This window comes from Ochotona curzoniae, unplaced genomic scaffold (assembly GCF_017591425.1).
Source record: "Ochotona curzoniae isolate NIBS_2020 unplaced genomic scaffold, NIBS_Ocur_1.0 patch426, whole genome shotgun sequence".
NCBI classification, from domain to species: Eukaryota; Metazoa; Chordata; class Mammalia; order Lagomorpha; family Ochotonidae; genus Ochotona; species Ochotona curzoniae.
Window position 1 is genome coordinate 870,809 of NW_024467002.1, and position 17,322 is coordinate 888,130.

Below are 17,322 nucleotides of genomic sequence, written 5' to 3' on the forward strand. Positions count from 1 at the left end.
TGCCTGGGTCAAGCATTCACAGTGTAGTTCCTTAAAAGATTATCTCTTTGATGGATACACAGGATGAGAGAGAGAGCATTTGTTTCCAGGTCGCTGGAAACTCAGCTAGGGTTTCCCACAGGAGTGGCAAGTGCCATTGACCTGAGCCACCCCTGACCCCCTGTCTCCTAGGAGCCACATCAGAAAGATGGAGCCAGGCACTGAGGTGTGCTGCAAGCAGCATGACCAACAGCCAAATTGCTCTCTCTAATGCCTTCTGCTCTTTTTTAAAGATTTATTTATTCGCTCAGTTACGTGTTTGAATGGCAGAGCTACAGAGAGACAGAGAAGCCATGGCCCTACGTGTGCTGGTTCAGTTGTCTAATGCGTGTGGCCCCAAGGGATTAGCTCAGGCTACCGTCCCCCTCCTTGGCTGGATAGACATCCAGAGGACCACACCTTCATACCCGGAGAGCCGACCCAGAAAGGAGCAGAGTAACAGCTTTTATTTAATTAAAATAGATTAAAAACCAGACTGTGTAAAAGAATTAGAAATCTCAATAATTTACCACTATGTACACTAGCAGACGCTGGTCGTTAGTAGACACGGGGGCCCACGGTGGGCGCCGCCGCCTGGAGCTCCCGTCTCGATTCCCCTGCCTTCTCAGAGTACACTAAGGGGCAGCAATGCTGGTGAGCCAAGAAAGAACCAAACCACGGACCCCGAAGTCCACTCACACGGACACGTGACGGGCGTGAGGTCCCCTCTCTCTGTAGCCAATATTCCCCACGCAAGCTCCCTCTTGAATGAGAAGACTGTTTTCAGCTAGAAGATGAAAAGCAGAGGCAAGAGCTTCCGAGCTCTGGGGCACACCGTGGGGGAGACAGCAGGTGCCTTATCTGCGAGGCCCAGAGCTTGGTGTTGTTCAGCAGCTCCTCTGGAATGCTTTGTGCCTTGGCCCGGGAGGGATGGTGGGGGCACACTGCCCGGAGACAGAACCACCAGCCAGTGCAGCCCAGCTGGCCTGGAGTCCCCGTCCTGGACAGTGAGGCCCGAGGTGCAAAGGGCAGCTGGTGGCATCCGTGCAGAGAAGACCCTCGGAACAGCATTGTCACGTGGCTCCCGGGACGTGACCTCGGCCGCTGGGGGACCTGGTGGCTTAGTCGTGGCCACCAGGAACACAGGTAGACGCACCCATGCACAGCAGACGCTGGCGCTGCGACGGGCAGCGTCTGCACTGACGGTCAAGGGTGGAGGTCGGTCAGGGAGGCCCACTGCAGAGGTTCAGTCCAAGATGTCCGTCTCAAAGGGGACCAGGTGGTAATAAGACAGGTTGGTCACATACGCTGCGGGGTCATCGCCCTCCTCCAGCTCCGAGGTGAACTCGTTGCTGTTCTCAAACCTGGAAGAGGACGGACAGGAGCTGAGGGTCAGCTATGTGGAGAATGAGAAAGGCAGAAAGCAGGTGCTTGACGCAAGGGGCCAACGCAGAGCTGTGCCCTGTGCAAGGACCCAGGCACCGGTGTGCTAAGAACCGTGTCTTATCCCCACAGTAGGAGGCTCTGCAGCCTGAGAGGCCAAGGTAGGGTGCTGTGCAACCTTTCTGGGCCACCTGGAGTGCCACCCCCAGCCACGAGGGAGCCAATGGAAGTGAAGAGCAGCTGGGAGAGGTTGCACAGCTGCCCGAGCTCACACAAGCCGCCTAGGACTGTCCTTCACCCCTGCCTAAGGGCCAAGGACTCCACCAGAGAGGTGGAGACACAGAAGACAAGGGTGACTACACCTTGCGGGGCTTTCTAGAGCAGACTGACCAGAAGGTCCACTCTGCGTGGGGCACATGGGTCAGTGCACACAGACACCTGTTCTGCCCGTGCAATGGAGCCATGGGCCAGGGTCCGCCCAGTGAGCCACAGGGAACCAGCCATCCAGCCATTCCTCTGCCCCATGCAATGGGGCCACGGGTCAGGATCTACCTGGTGAGTTACAGGGACCCGGCCATCCCTCCATCCCATGCAATGGGGTCACGGGCCACCCAGTGAACCACAGAGAACCGGTCATCCTAATCCAGGAAAGCAGTTAGAGACAGAGGCGTGTGGCTTTTCTGTCCAGGGATGCCAAAGCAGCACAGAGCGTGCAGCCGCTCGGAGCCGGCAACCTGGACTCTCCCGAGGCTGGCACACTGAAGTCTAAACAAGCTCGAGAGAAAGCCAATGTTTAAAACCAATCTCCGTGGTGTTGGTGCTGTGGCCTAGCAGGTTCAGCATTTGCCTGTGACCTTGGCATCCCATCCAGGCGTCAGTTCAAGTCCGGGAAGCTCCACTTCTGATCCTGCTCTCTGGCAATGACCTCGGGAAGTATTGGAGTCCCTGTACCTAAGTTGGGCGATCCAGAAGAAACTCCTGGCTTCTGTCATGGCCCAGCCCTGGCTGTTGCAGCCATTTAGGGAGTGAATCAACAGATGGAAGATTTCTCCCATTCTGTCTCTCCCTTCTTCCCTATAGCTACCTTTCAAATACAATAAATCTTAAACAGTAAGTCGACAAACATGGATACTTCTGGCCACGCCCACACTCCAACCGGATGGCAAGCACCTCCTAGCGAAGGCCAAGGCTGGGGAACCCCTTCCACGAAAACATACTCACAGATGCTCTGGGGAATCCACGCCCAGGGGCTGGTCTCTTCCGTTGGGTATACTGGGGTCGATGACTATGGTCTCCGTATTGGCTAAACAAAAGCCGTTGGACCTCATGATTTCTGAAAATCAGACATTGACGCGTCAGGAGGGGTAGGAGTTTGAGGCCTCCAAGTCTCCCCACTTTGTGCCTGTGTGCCACGGAGTTATTCCCGGCAGGGCTGGCGGTCACCTTATCCTGTGTCTACCTAGCTTCTCATACCTTTTCCAACCCGTGTGGGATTTGGTCCATTTATAAACGCACTGTTGTGTGTGGTAGGTTTACATCTGGGACAACCTGAGCTGGGCTGGGGCATGGAGTGCGACCTCAGCTCGGCCCAGCCCAGCCAGGAGCCCCCGGCTTGGCACTCAGCTTGGAAAAACATCCGAATGCTTGTGGAGAGTGTCCCGCACATGCTCAGTAGAATAATGCCATCAGTCGTGGGTTAAATGCAAGCATCCAGAAGCCATGGGCGCCAGCAGCACCGCTGACCTACTTGTCCCGAGGGACTTTGTTCCCTGTACAAGAGTGGGTCTGGGTGCCGTTCAGGGTCCCCCAGCAAGGATGCCTGCCTGCTCCTTGGGAAGCCGGCTCGCTCTCACACTCCCAGTGGCTGCCCGCTGCCGACCGCCTGTGTCCATTTGTACAAAGAAAGCTTTTGTGACTCACATCCTAAAGTCAGCCCACCACCTGCCCTGGGGACCCTGGCATGCAAGGGACAGCGCCCGCCGCTCCCAGCCCAGCAAGCCACCAGGGCACTGCTGACAGACTCAGCCAGCGGGAGGGCGTCCAGTCCTGCACTGCCGACGGAACTGGTGTCCTTTATATCTGACACCACAAGCGAAATCAATTTATTCCCACATATGGGTCTGTTTTTTTTATAACTGAAATGGTCACTTCCTGCTTATTTTTAGTCTGTCAGGGTATTTATGTCTCATTCTGGAACCTTCTCTCCGTACCAAAAGAATCAGGGAACATTAAACATGAAGAAAGGAAAAACGACTTTCCTGTCATTCCCCAGGGGTTCAAAATGATGACTCAACAGGCTGACCTGCTGGCTCATCCACCTGATCTGCTGAGTCACGCCTAAAATTCCTGCCCCCTCCCCCTTCTGCCTGAGTCTCCTGACTCAGGGGTCTGCTACTACACTGCCCCCTCAACCAGCCACACCCCCCAGGACATCCTTGCCTGCCTCTGTGCCCACTCCTTCTGGCTGGAGGCTAGAAGGAGCTGTGAGCTGGGAGCTCCGAGGTCCATGCCTTCTCTGGAGACCAGAGACAGCGAAGAGGATGCTCCACCCCATCAAAGAGGTGGGAGTGTAGACCCACTTTCTCCATGGTTTGTTGCAAACTCTGACCTTTATCCACTGGTTCACTCCCCCAAATGGCCACAACAGCCAGAGCTGGGCTGATCTGAAGCCAGGAGCCAGGGGCTTCCTCTGGGTCTTCCACGTGGGTGCAGGATCCCAAGCACTCTGTTGCTTTCCCAGGCCACAAGCAAGGAGTCGGATTAGAAGTAGAGCAGCCAGGACTTGAGCCAGCACCTATATTCCACTGACTCGAAGCTGGAATCTTGACCCCACTCTTGGGAGATAACTGCAGCTGGCCACAGTGACCTCTGTGGTCTGAAGGCACTCAGGGGTGCCTGGGCCCTACTGCCTGCACAAGCAGCCTCAGGTGCCGTCAGACATCGGTGTGCCACCAAAGACAGTCGCTGAGGAGTGCTGGATCCCGCCTCCACGCTCCATCACCTCCAAGATCTCACATGACTTCTGGGAAGCCAGGCTCACAAGCGAGGGGGAAGGGGAGGATGGTAGACAGGAGAGTGTGGTGTGGAGCAGGACAGGGGCGGCTTTGCGACCATCCCAAGGGTGGTTTGGAAAGGGATTGTTCGCCACAGTCAATTTTGCCCTTTGGGGCTGGCATTATGGCACAGCAGGTTAAGCCCCTGTCTGTGTGACACCTAAATCCCATTTGGATCAAATCCTGGCTGCTAGTTCAGCTCCCTGCTGACGCACCTGGGGAGGCAATGGGAGATGGTCCAAGAACTGGGACCACTGTCACCCACATGGAAGAGGGGGTTCCAGGCTCCCTGGCCTTGGTCCTTTGCAGTGAGACCCAAAAGAGCATCTCCAAAGCTGTGATGTGTGGGGGTGCTGCCCTCACCCCTCTTCTGCTTCATCTCCCTCTGGCCAGCCCACAGGACAAACAAGAGGCCCAGCTGTGTCCCCCTGGCTAATACAGCCAGGCTGGGGGCATGCAAGGCTGGGGCTGAGCCCACCGGGCTGTTCCTTGGGGCCCCCCACTTCTCAGCACAAGGCCCTCAGAGAGAAGGGGCTGCTCTCTGCATTCTCTGTTATCCCCAGAACAGATGCCCACGCCAGGCCCCTCCCAGCTCAGACACATACAGGGCAGGGGCTTCCCCAACCTGCTCCCAGCTATAGAGCCAAGGGGCCAGGATTCTCCTGAGCCTCCCACGGGCCCAGCGAGGGTCCACAGAAACCCGACCAGAGGGCAAGGCCACATGCAGGCAGCAGCAGGTGCACCAGCCACACGGCAGACCTTCACACACGACCTCCTGCCTCTGCTTCAGGTCCCAGAACTTGCCCACACATGCATCTCCCTGGGGCAGGCGGAGGGTGGCACATGGCTTTGCCCCACACTCATCCTCCCGTCTCCCCTGTGGACAGCTCTGTCCCCTCTGCTCCACTCTCTCCCCTCTGCTGATCTCGCCCCAGCCAGCTGCGTCCCTGCGGTCTCTCACCTGAGATCTTGACGGGGCTCTGGAAGCTGGGCTGAATCTTACGCACATTGTCATTTTTCAGCACCTGGTCCAGGGGTGACCTCTCAAAGAAAGTCAGCACGACTTCCGACCTGGAATACTGGAAGGGAACCCCAGGAATGACAAGACGGAGAGCTCTCACCGCCGGCCACACCTGCTTGTGTGACAGGATGACCCTGCTGCTGTCCACTAACAGCAGGGAATGACCTGCCGGCTGACAACACCCAGGCAGGCACAGCTAGGCCTCGTAAGGCCACTCTCCCACTGCCCCCTGCCCAGCCCAGGCAGCCAGAGCCAGGCCTGGCAAGACCACGCTCTCCGCCGCCTCCTGCCCCAGCTCAGCTCAGCTCACTAAGATGCAGGGCTGGAAAATGCCGGGGCGGGCTGTGCTAACAGCAGGATTTCCGGCCAGGTATCTGAATGCTGGCATGTTGTCCACACCGCCCTCTCTGTATACATGAGCTATGTCCCCTTGCTGTTGGCCACATGAGCACACAGAGGCTGCCGTCACCCTTGCTGACACTGGCGGCTCCCTTGGCTGCTTCCATCAGCCTCTCGCCAACCAGCTCCGCCCTCTAAGCACAGGCTGTCCTCAGCACAGGCCAGAGAGCCAGACCCTCCCCACGTGGTGCCCCCATCAGATCCCTCCCCCTCGCCACCCCGGGGGTAGACAAAGCCAGCAGGACCCAAGGAGGCCTTCCTTCCTCCTCCCCCTTCTCTTGCGCAGCCTGCAGCCAGGCCAGCCACTCACCTTACAGGGCATGCTGATCACCAGCTTCAGCAGCTTCTCCACCTCGTCCAGCCGGCTCTCGATGTCCTGTGCGTTCTTGATGGCGAGCAGGCCTGCAATGCAGATGGAAACAGCCACAGGTCAGGGGAGCAGACAGGGATGCAGGTCCCTCATGAAACAACCAGCAGGTGCTCCTGGAGACAGACGCCCATGGGGGTCCAGACACGAGCCAAATTTGCAAGACATGCCCGGAAGCACAGCCAGTGCCAAACTCCATTCCCGAATGCCTCTGGCACCTGCACTCGGTCTCACCGTGGCCCTGGGCATGGTCACTGTGGTGTGGGCATGCTCATTGCAGTCATAGGCATGGTCACTGTGGCATGGGCATGCACATTGTGGGCATGGGCATGGCCACTGTGGTGTGGGCATGGAATGCCTCTGGCACCTCCACTCGGTCTCACTGTGGCCATGGGCATGGCTGTGGGCACGAGCTGGCCCAGCTTTCCTTTTGCCACACCCAGAACCTTCCTTCCCCATGCCCCTTCTCAGCAGCCTCGGCGTGCGCCTTTTGCCCCTTCAGATTACGTTACGAGCATTCGCCTTGCACTTGGAGACTGACAACCTCATTCAAGAGCCTGCTGTGGCCAGTACTGTGACATAGCAGCCTAAGTCTCTGACTGCAGCACCAGCATCCTGTTTCGGCATCAGTCTGTGTCCCAGCTGCTCCACTTCCCATCCAGCTCCCTGCCTGTGGCCTGGGAAAGCAGTGGAAGACGGCCCAAAGCCACAGTGAATACATTAATATTTGTGCCCACACCAATGGGGCACAATGGGGTGGGGGACAGCGAGGTGCAGGAGCTCTCCCTCCTCAAAGGGCATCCTGGGCCCTGACCAGGGCACAGCCCAGGACCACAGGCTAGCAGCAGTGGAAGGAGGGGGAGGGGTGAGCCTAGGTCGCTGTCCCCAGCATAGGGGCAGCCTCACACTGCTGGCTGCAGCCAGCCCACCCCCTGGGTCCCAGTGCCTGTTGAGAGAGACAAGCCATGTGCCTGCCATGCCAGGGAGGAGGGAAACGCCAGAGCTTCACCTGGCCGAGTGGGCGGGACCATGACACAGACACACCGCCCACCAGGGACCTGAACCCCACGCCCCACGCTGGCCCGCAGTGACTCCCACTGCACCTCTCATCACAGCCCCCCGCAGGGAAGTCCATATGAGAAAGGAAGTAGGGGGCTCATGCTGTGACAGAGTAGGCTGAGTCTCTGCCTTTTGCCAGCAACATCCCATATGGGCACTGGTGCCATGTCCCAGCTGCTCCACTTCCAAATGGACTCCCTGACTATGGGCTGGGCAAGCAGCATGGACCACTGCCACCCACGTGGGAGACCCGGATGAAGTTCCTGGCTCCTGGATGCAGCCTGGCCCAGCCCTGACCGTTGCGACCACTTGGGGAGTAAGTCCATAGACAGAAGATTTCTCTCTCTCTCTGTAACTCTGCCTTTCAAATAAACAAATGATTATTTTTATTCTGTTCCTTGTGTGGCTTATGTGCTTTGGGGCTTGATAGTCTTAACACTGTTAAAATACTTGTCTTTAACAATTTCACATCCTCTTTTTGTAACATGTGATGAAATGCCATAAGGTGGTAGGAGCGTTTCGGCTTTTGTTTTTGTACTCCAAATACTGCTGACGGCCTGAGAGTTCTGTCGAGTTCTTGTCTTAGCTGTACTACCAGGAATCACGGCAATTCGGGCCTGAATTTGAACAGCTTGGCATCCAAGAAAATCCTAACCACCTCTTATTGAGGAGGGCTGTTCCAGAGCAGGGCGGTAGGGGGTGCCAGCACTCCATGGAAGCCAGAGCAAGGCTCCTCCATCTGCAATCTGAAGTTTAAGGAAGCACCGGTAAAAAAAATCTCCAGTAGCTGGTGAAAGATAATAACAAACATTGCCACAATTTCTAATGCTGCAAGATCATCGGTGACATGGTCATTGCATCCAAAATCAGCCAATCGGAAACTGGGAACTAAACATGTGGTCAACACCATCGCACATCCCCAGCAGCCCGCTGGCCAGCCACACACCTGGAGACCGACCCTGGGCTGCCCTTCTCTCTGTGGCTGGCTTGGCCTTAAGGGTAGAGTTCACCAACACTCGCCCCACTCTGTGGCCTCATCCACATGGTTTGTTTTGAGTTTTTAAACTTGGCAATGCCACAGGGCCAGACCCTAAGGGCTTTCCACCCAGAGCTGGGCAGCAAGGCAAAGAACGAGGGAATCACAGCAGGTGTCTGTTCTTGAGGGCACTCGGTGTGTGCCAAGGACGGAGCCTCATGCCAGCAATTGGCCCACCTGCCGGGTGCACAGTGAATGTCTGCATCGGGACCCACAACAGCCCTGTTGGCTGGATACCATGTGGCATGAATTTACTTGGGTGGAAAAGTTTTCAAACATACCATGCACAGTTCCTTCCCTCACTCTGCTCTCAAGGAGCCTTCTGAAGCCACCCCCCGTGTTGCTGATGGTGTCTGCGGACCTGGCTATGTCCTCCCCTAATCCTCCGGGCTTCGATCCTAGGGCATCTGGAATTTTCCATGGTGGCTGGAGGAGGCAGGAAGGTCAGTGTCACAGCCCAAACCCCTCCCCATCTTCGTCCCCTGCCACCTGCAGCTGATGCTGCTCCCAGGTCTTTGCTACACGACTCGGTCACACATCAAAGAGGGAGCATGAAGGCTGCTGCCCTACAGATAAATGCAAGGCAACCTCGCAAGGAGCAGTTGGGAGAGAGCCAGGTGGCTGTGTCCACCCTCACCACTCCTGGGGGCGAGGCCACCCAGGCCACCAGGAGCGTTGAGGGTCCCCCACCAAGCATGACCACACTACTGGCATTAATGGAGCTCAGAGTCACCACCCCACTTCCACCACGGTCCTGTCACACACACCCAGACTTCAGCCGAGGCCTGCTAACATCAAAGGAGCCACCTGGCAAAGTAATGACACCAGTGGGTGCCTACCATCACTCACCGCTGTGCCAACACACCATGGGGAACTGATGCCAATGGGCGGCAAGGACGCGGGCGCTCTGGGGTCACCTGCCAGGCCTGGGCCTGGCTGCAGCCTGGGGAGCATGTGTTCTTTGGACTTTAAAGAACTGTAAGGCCCAGAGGCTGGCTCCATGGAACAGTAGGCTGAGCCTCTACCTGGGGTACCAGCCCCCCATATGGGCAGTGGCACATGTCCCAGCTGCTCCACTTTCAGTTCAGCTCTCTGCTTATGGCCTAGGAAAGCAGAGGAGGGTGGCTTATGTCCTTGGAATCATGTGGGAGATCTGGAAGAAGCTCCTGGCTTGGATCAGCCCAGCTCCAGCCACTGCAACCATCTGGGAAATGAACCAGCAGATGGAAAACCTCCAATTCTCTGTTTTCCCTTCTCTCTAACTCTCCTCTTTTGTGAAAGGCACAGAGCCTGCTCCTGGGGGAGGCTACCAGCAGTGTGCGCAGAAGCAGCAGGTTCTGGGGAACCACAGGTGCCCACCGGGTACTCCCTGTGGGGCTGCCCAGGCCCTGGCCAATCGCCTCCCCTCCCCTGTCCCACTGTGCTCATTGCGTTCTGGGATCACTCGAAGCCTGTCCCCTGACACCTACGTGGACATTATGTGGACAGCTTTAAGTCCTGGGGGACCACACCCGGAGTGGTCAGGGCTCTGGTCATCAGTGCCCCGTCCAGCACTTTCAGGGGCCACGGGGATGCCCTCTCCAAGCCTGGGCAGGATCAGCCCTCAGCAAAATGATTGTCCTCAATGGCACAGGGCGACAGGCAACGGGTGCCCTACCTCACTCAGAGAGAATACTAGCCTATCTTCCAACTTCCCAGGGGTTCTCTGGAACCAGCCCCCTCCTCCCCATCACATCTGCTTAGCCATTCCTCACACCTGCCCCCACGCACCTGGCCACACGTCCCTGCCCTCTGTCTTGCCCAGGGAGCAGTCTTCCTGAGTGCGATCAGAGCTCAGAGTGGTCATCCATGCAGGAGAGTCAGGCCCTGCCTCCTGCCCAGCCTCCCTGACCTGCACTCTCCTCCCTTCCCCTAACTGGCAACACCCACGGGCTCCAGTCCTGGCTGCAATTCACTTCAGATCCACCTTCCTGCTCACCCACCCTGGAGGCGGCAGATGAGGTTCAAGTGCTGAGTCCAGCCACCCGCGAGGGAGACACTCAGTGCCAGGCTCTTGACCAAAGCTGCTGCAAGCATACGGGAGGGGTGTCACTCCTTCTCTCAGTGTCACCCAAGAGCCTCAGACCCCTGGTGGGGAAAATTCCACGTGCTGAAGTCTGCAGAAAATGTGACACATTCACCATCTTTTCCCGCAGAAAACATGGATCTTTTAATGCCATTTCCCCGCTGGGTGGCTGTCTTTCTGGGTGGGAGAAGTTAGAAATAACAGATCTTCATCATGCCCCAAGGGCAGGATACCCATAACTGTTGGAGTTCATAAAGAGCAGGGACCACCCCAAGGTGCTGAATCCAGGGTGCAGCCTCCTCCCTCCCCTAGGGCCGAGGCAGGGACGGGTGGCCCATCAGACCCAAGGCAAGGGTGCCAGGTGAGAAACCAAGAGGCCCAGGACAGGGAAAGAGAAAGACAAGCCCTGGATGAGCCTCACCCTACACAGCTCAAACAGGTGGCCTGGTGAGGCATCCCAGGACCAGGGAAGGGAGACAGCACAGGGCGAGGGGCGGGGAGGAAGATGGAGCAGCACCAGTAGCAGCAGCGTCTCCATGCAAATGTCCCCCCTTCCCAGGCTATACTTCTGGGACCACGCCGATGGGGTCCGGCACCCCTTTCAACTGCATGCACCAGCTCAGCATCCCAAGTCAACGAACCCAGACAGTGCAAAAACACCCTCTCCCCCAGTCCAGAAACACGGGACCCCCAGGAAAGGACCCTGATGGAGAAAAGGGGGCGAGCCGCACCCACCCCCCAGCTGCCAGGTGCTCCTACAGGTCAGACAGCAGCTTTATGCAAGCAGGAATACATCTGCATGTAAATGAGGTGGAATCTGCGCCAGCGCCACTAGGTCTATGGTTAGGGAGCCTGGTTAGGGAGCCTCTGCCGGAAGAGGCCTTCCCCGCAGGCGCTGGGGAGGGGCCTGCCTCCAGGCAGGGGAGGAGGGCTCCGCGGCCCAGCCCCTGGCCCGGGCACCCTCTGCTCTCCTGCCAGAGGCCTTGGCTGTGTCCTAGCAGGGGACAAGGACAGGACCCACTGTGGCCAGGCACTGTCCTCAGCAGCTGAGGGTCCTTCCCGGCCAGCCACTCCACAGGTGGCCCCTGGTAGCCCCCACCTTGACCCCTGAGTCTCCTTCCTCCACTTCCTAAACCACGGGTACCCCGGGGGTGTCCACTTCTCACTAGCTACGGCAATGACAGCCCCCTCCCCTCTGACCCCCGGAACCCAGAATAAAAACACAGACGGAGTTGAGTCGAGCCTTGCACACTCACTCCCTCCCGCCCCAGGTGCATGCCCAGGCGACTGAAACCGCCAATCCGGGCCAAGCCGCTGCTGCAGATAGCAATAACCAGCAGCCTGAGGGCGGGGGGGGGGGGGGGGGATGACACGGCCCGCCCGGGCCCAGGGGTAGGTGCCCGGCCACAGTGAGGCCCTGAGGGAGTCTCTTTCCTTCCAGAACTCTCCTTGCTTAGGGCCCTTGGCCAACCGCTCACCCCGGAATCCCATCCCCCGCCCCCTCACAGAGTCTGTCTCCCTGTTGACATTTCAGAAGAGGATCGTCAACAGAAGAGCCGGGGCAGACCTTGAACCACACCTTCGGGACAGGCTGGAAATTCCAGCCCCCAGGAGCCGAGGGAGGGACTCCTCCCTGGCGGCCCCCAGTCGCCGGCTTGGGGAGCTCTGCCAGGGGGACCTGGCGGCCAGAGGACGTGTTACGAGATCCGAGGTCAGCATGCACAGGGCACGCGCTGGGTGTGTGGGAGAAGACTGACGGCAAACAGCGCTTATCTCCAGGCCCAGCCAGAGGCCGTTAAGGGTATCCGTGCTGGCCACCCTAGGCTTGGGGAAGTTGGCTCCAAGTTTCCAAGCCCGGGCGCTCAAGCCCCAGGTGCTGAGCGCCACAGGTGGCCACAGCGTGTGGAGGGTGGGTGCGTGGGAGCACGGGGGTCTTCCCCACTCCCTCCTTCTCTCCTGACCTTCCCGGACAGCCCCTCCCTCCCAGTCTTCCCAGCTCCATTTCCTCGGCGTTTCCCGCCCCGCCTGTCAGCCTTGCCTCCCAAGTGCAAGGCCAGCAAGCAGGACGGAAAGGGAAACCCGCAGTTGGTAAAGTCCAGGGCCGGCTCCCAGGCAAGGGATCAGGCGGCGGCGGCGGCCAGCGCCGCTAATCAAACCAGCATGGGCATCAGCCCTGGGTGGAGACCCCTGGATGTGAGTTGACCGCCAGCGGCGGCCGGCGCCAGCGACGGGGGAAGCGGGGTGGGGTGGCCCTTCGGGACAGGCTGCGTGGCACCTCGCACTCCGTCTCTCGGACGTCACCCGGGCGGCCCCTCCCAGCCGCCCAGTCCTCTGGGTCGGGGTGGGGGTGGGTGGGTTGCCGGCCCAGGCGCCACAACTCCTACCCGCCGTACACACGCGGGGTCCCGGGGTCGATGGACACCTCCGGGCGCCTGCCTCCCTCTCGGAGCTGCGTCTTCCTCCTAAGCTGAGCCGTCCCTGCGACGGGCAGCGGGCGCGTCGGGTTGGTGTCGGCCCCGGTCCTCCTTTCGGGACAGGGCTCCGCGCGCGTCCCGGCTCGCAGCGCCCCCCCCCAACCGCAAGGCCGCCCGAGTGTCCCCCCTGAGCCGCGGCCAGGCATCTGAGTTACCGCACTCCCCGCCGCACTTCTCCGCGCTCGGAGCCAGCCCGCCCACGGATGCCCCCGCACCTTGGCGCAGCGGCGCGCGCGCCAGCTCGGGCCGGTCCTCCGGGAAGGCGTCGCGGAGGCGCTGCCACAGACGGCCCAGGTCGGCGAGGCTACGGTGCAGGTAGAGCACGCTGCGGTCCGACCACTCGGTGCGGATCTCGAAGAACTCCTCCTCGTCGCCGCGCCGGCTGACGATGAGCCGGCGGATGCCGTTCACCCAGCAGCCACGCACGAACATGTTCACCAGCGACGTGCCTTCAAACACGGCCGACGCCATGCCGCGGGCCACGCATGCCCGCCCCCGTGCTCCCCGACGCCCGCAGGTCGGGCTGCGGTCTGTGCTGCGGGGGAAGCCGGGTGCGCCCCGGCCGGCCTGCCTGCCTGCCTGGCTGCGCCAACTCCAGGGCGGCCACGGGGACTGGAGCGTCGGCCCGGCCGAGCGGCCGCTTTATAAGGCACTTCCCCTGGGCGGGCGGAGACGTCGAGGCCGGGCCGTGTCCGCCTCCCCGCCGCCGCCGGGAGGGGAGGAGGGGTGGCCAGGCCCGGCGCGCTGCCGTGGGGACCCCCGGCGCCCCTCCGCCTCCGCGCCGCCCGGGGTGGCCCACGGCGCCGGGGACGCGGGGCGGGCCTTGCGCACGGGGGCGCTCCAGGAAAGACTTTTTTTTTTTTTTTCTTTTTCCGTTTCTCCAGCCGCGGGACCTCGGGCGTCTGGGAGCTGCAGCCCGGGATCCCGCGGGGGTCCCCGCACCCCCGCGCTCCTGCTAACGGACTGGAGCACAGCACACTTCCACGCGGCCTCCGCGCATTCCGGCCGCGCCTCCCTCCCGCAGGTCGAGGCCGGGGACGCGGCGGGACCGGCGGTCCTGCTCCCAGCACAGACACTGGGCAGCCGCGCAGCCAGCCGGCCCGCCCCTGTCACGGGGACAGCGGGGAGAAGCGGGAGGAAGTGGCGGGAGTGTCCTCGGGTGAGCCTAAGTGCTGCGCTTTGGGCTCGCTGGTTCCCGGCTGGGACAGCTCGCTGTCCTGCGACCGCCTGCTGCGTGGGAGGTGAATTGCATCAACTGGCCTGCGGACATCACCTCGCACTGGACGGCGAAGAGCGCCCAGCAGGGCCGCAGGAAGGCCGAGTGTGGCACAAGCTGGTGGCAGCCGGGTCAGTGCGGCCGGGATCCACATCACCCTAACAGGTGAAAAGTATTGTGTAGGACAGTAACCGACTTGCATTCATCCTAACCATCTCCCTTTAACCCATGAAAAAAGGAAGAGGGGATTGTATATGAACCCAGCTCCACAAGTAGTTTTGGGATCAACTTTGTTTTTAATTGTATCAATGTTCTAGTTCACTGAGGTGACGAAATGCTTGCCACACAGGTGTGTTCTATAATTGCACTTAGTGAAAGACAGACAGAGATTTTCCATCTATGGGTTTATTCCCCAGATGCCCTCAGCAGCCGTGTCTGGGCCAGGCAGGAGCCAGACACGGGGTCCTTGGTGTGGGACACAGGGACCCAAGTCCTGCGGGAAATGGAGCTGGTGTTTGACCTGGGTACCCAGACAGCGGCCTGGGAGTCGTGTTGTCGACCTGTGAAGGTAGCTGCTCCAAAGTTTGACAAGAGCAAGGATTTTGGCAAAGCTGTAGAGACACAAGCCTTTGCAACCTGCTGTTGCTTCATTCAACGCCAACAGGCTTCTGGGAAGGCAGGCTGAAGCTAAAGCAATTCCCTCTTGTGGGAGTCCTAGAGAGATTCCTGCATCCACACGGAAGGCATGGGCACAGATGTCTGTTGCATTGCTGTGTGCAAGAAGGAAAGGAAAGTTCCTACGAGTGCAGGATGCACAGGTGTGTGGGCACACTCCACTGCCAGGTGGAAGCTGCTGGGAGATGGGGTGGATCTCGGCTGTGGAAATGGCTGATGGGGCTGCCCTGGGAGCACATGAAATGCGTGTGTCAGACACTAGAAATCTGGGGGTGTGGGTATATGCATCACCCATTAAGAAGCCCTAGGATGCCCGCAGCCCTGGCCTCAGTTCCAACTCTTCCTTCCCGTTGATGTGGGCACAGGGCAGGTGCCCTGGCCCTTGTCACCCAGGAGCGACCCTGGTATCCTCTCCCTGGCTCCTGGCTTCAGCCTGGCCAAGCCCAGCGAATGAGTGAGCAGACCAAAGAGCTCGGTCTGCTCTGTCTCTTCCGTGTCTCTCTCTACCTCTCAAAAACGAAGCCAACTGGGAAAGCCAGCTACCAACCCCTCAAAGGTACCCTGGGACGGTAAGTGGGACCAAGACAAGAGGTTCCAGATGTGTTTCGTATGTATTTGTAATGTCCTTAATCCATTGTTTGTAATTATTCATTTTTATTTGAAAGAGTTACAGAGAAGTAGGCTCACAGAGAAAAATTTCCATCTGGTTGTTCACTCCCCAAAAGGCCTCAATTGCCAGTGCCGACCCAACTCAAAGCCAGGAGCCAGGAACTGGTTGTAGGTTTCTCACATGGGTGTAGGACCCCAAAAGACTTGGGCCATCCTCCGCTGCTTTCCCAGGCCATTAGCAGGGAGCTGGATGGGAAGTGGAGCAGCTGGGACTCAAGCCGGCGACCCCAGGGGATTCTGGTGCCAAGGTAGAGGCTTAGCTTACTATGCCACAGCACCAGCCTCACATCATGCTTTTCTCAGTGAAGCAACTGCATGTGTGAGCTGTCGGATGGGGGCTGTGAGACACTGCTGCAATGCTGGCAGTCTGACCCCGGGGGTGGGAACCAGGGCTCTGGTACTTTCTTAGCACTTAGCTGTGACTTATTTTCCGATGAAAGCAGATCCCCCCAGCTGCTGACAACACCAATGCCTGTCATTGCCGCCTCTCCCTTGAACTGTTTGGGTTTACCTCTCCTTCAATTGGAAACTTACCAGTGAAAGTGATTGCATGTGTGGGGCCCCAAGTGGGGGCAGGGTGGGGAGGTAAGGCAAGCCGAGGAGCTGGTTCCTGGCCAGGGCCTGCAGTGCAGACAGCAGGGAACAAAAAAGCTCTCTGGGTCACCTGTTTGTCTTCCAAGCCCAGGGTCGAATTACAAAAGTGTGAGGAGGAGGAGGAGGGGGCCTGGATGAAGTTAAGAGAGATGGAAACCAGACACTGGAGGCCCATCAACACAGCTAATCCTGGGTAAATAGAGGGGCCCCGAGGGGCCTTCCTGGGAGATGCCTGGGTACCCCTGTGACTGTGCGTCCCTGGTTTTGTTTGGCTTGATATTGTCGGTTCCTCTCCTTTCTCAGTAGGCCTGCAAGTACAGAGTTTGTGTGGAGGGGGTTTCCTTCCAGGCTGTCCTTGCCAGCCACCCTCTCTGAGCCTCTGGGGATGCAGTGGGTATCTTGAGGGCTGCTAGAATCTGCAAATTAGAATGGGCTGCAGCCAGGAAGTGAGGATGGGAGAGGAGGTGCTGGCCAGCCGGCTGCAGTGGCCCTAACGCCACAAAGTACCTGCTGCCTAAAAGCCCACACACCTCCCCTAATGTCAGTGCAAAGCTGGAGCTCATAGCCACCTGGTTGCACCAATACCTGGGCTGGCAAGGGCACTGTGAGTGACAGTTGTCTCAGCTCACAGTCACAACATACAGTGAAGGGTGGCCAGCCACTGCTCATCACAGCTTGTCTTCGTCCAAGGAAGGCCTGGGGCCTTGCAGTTGTAAACCTACCTGGACTGCACAACAGCCCAAGGAGACAGGCCTGGGGGATGGGGAGGATGGCTGGATTCATCCGATGAGGCCTGGGGTGGTCCTGAGCAACAGGCTAGCCCCAGACTGAGGACCTGCAGGGCCAGGCTGATCCAGGCTCTGCTGATGCCCCGCTGTCACCTGACACTGGTCCTAGCCCATGGCCTCTGTCACCCAGAGCTGCCCCCAGCCTGCCTGAAACCACTTGGTCCCACTCATCTTCCCAGACCAGCGTTTCTCAAGTCCTACTGCTCCCCTGAATCCTCTGGGATCTTGTTAGAAAGCAGATTCGGGGGCTGATACCGTGATATGGCAGGCTAATTTCTCTGCCTACGGAACGGGCATCTTATATGGGCACTGGTTCAAGTCCCGGCTAATAGCTTGGGAAAGCAGTGGAGGATGGCTCAAGTCCATGGGCCCCAGCACACATGTGGAGACTTGGAAGAAGTTCCTGGCTCCTGCATCTGGTCACTGTGGCCATTTTGGCAGTGAACCAGCAAACAAGGGGTGTTATTTTGTGTTATTTTGTTTATCTCTCTCTTTTTCTCTATGT

At 58.9% G+C, this 17,322-nt stretch overlaps 1 protein-coding gene across 1 annotated transcript; it reads right to left on the minus strand.

The window, feature by feature from the left end:
- Window positions 1–468: 468 nt before the first annotated feature.
- On the minus strand, window positions 469–13,539 carry LOC121167783 (PX domain-containing protein 1). The gene is made up of 5 exons (XM_040997374.1): window positions 13,091–13,539; window positions 6,185–6,276; window positions 5,416–5,533; window positions 2,623–2,734; window positions 469–1,382 (listed from the first exon to the last, which is right to left on the minus strand). The coding sequence occupies exons 1-5, from the start codon at window positions 13,344–13,346 to the stop codon at window positions 1,265–1,267; spliced, it is 696 nt and encodes a 231-aa protein (XP_040853308.1). The 5' UTR covers window positions 13,347–13,539; the 3' UTR covers window positions 469–1,264.
- Between the last annotated feature and the right edge of the window lie 3,783 nt (window positions 13,540–17,322).

Bases quoted from the DNA above. Each gene is read 5' to 3' on its own strand.
- LOC121167783 (XM_040997374.1), bottom strand. From the start codon at position 13,346: ATGGCGTCGGCCGTGTTTGAAGGCACGTCGCTGGTGAACATGTTCGTG. The intron at 6,277-13,090 runs GTGCGGGGGCAT...TCTGCATTGCAG, and splicing joins GCGCGCGCCGCTGCGCCAAG to GCCTGCTCGCCATCAAGAAC. The intron at 1,383-2,622 runs GTGAGTATGTTT...GTCCTCTTCCAG, and splicing joins GTGGATTCCCCAGAGCATCT to GTTTGAGAACAGCAACGAGT.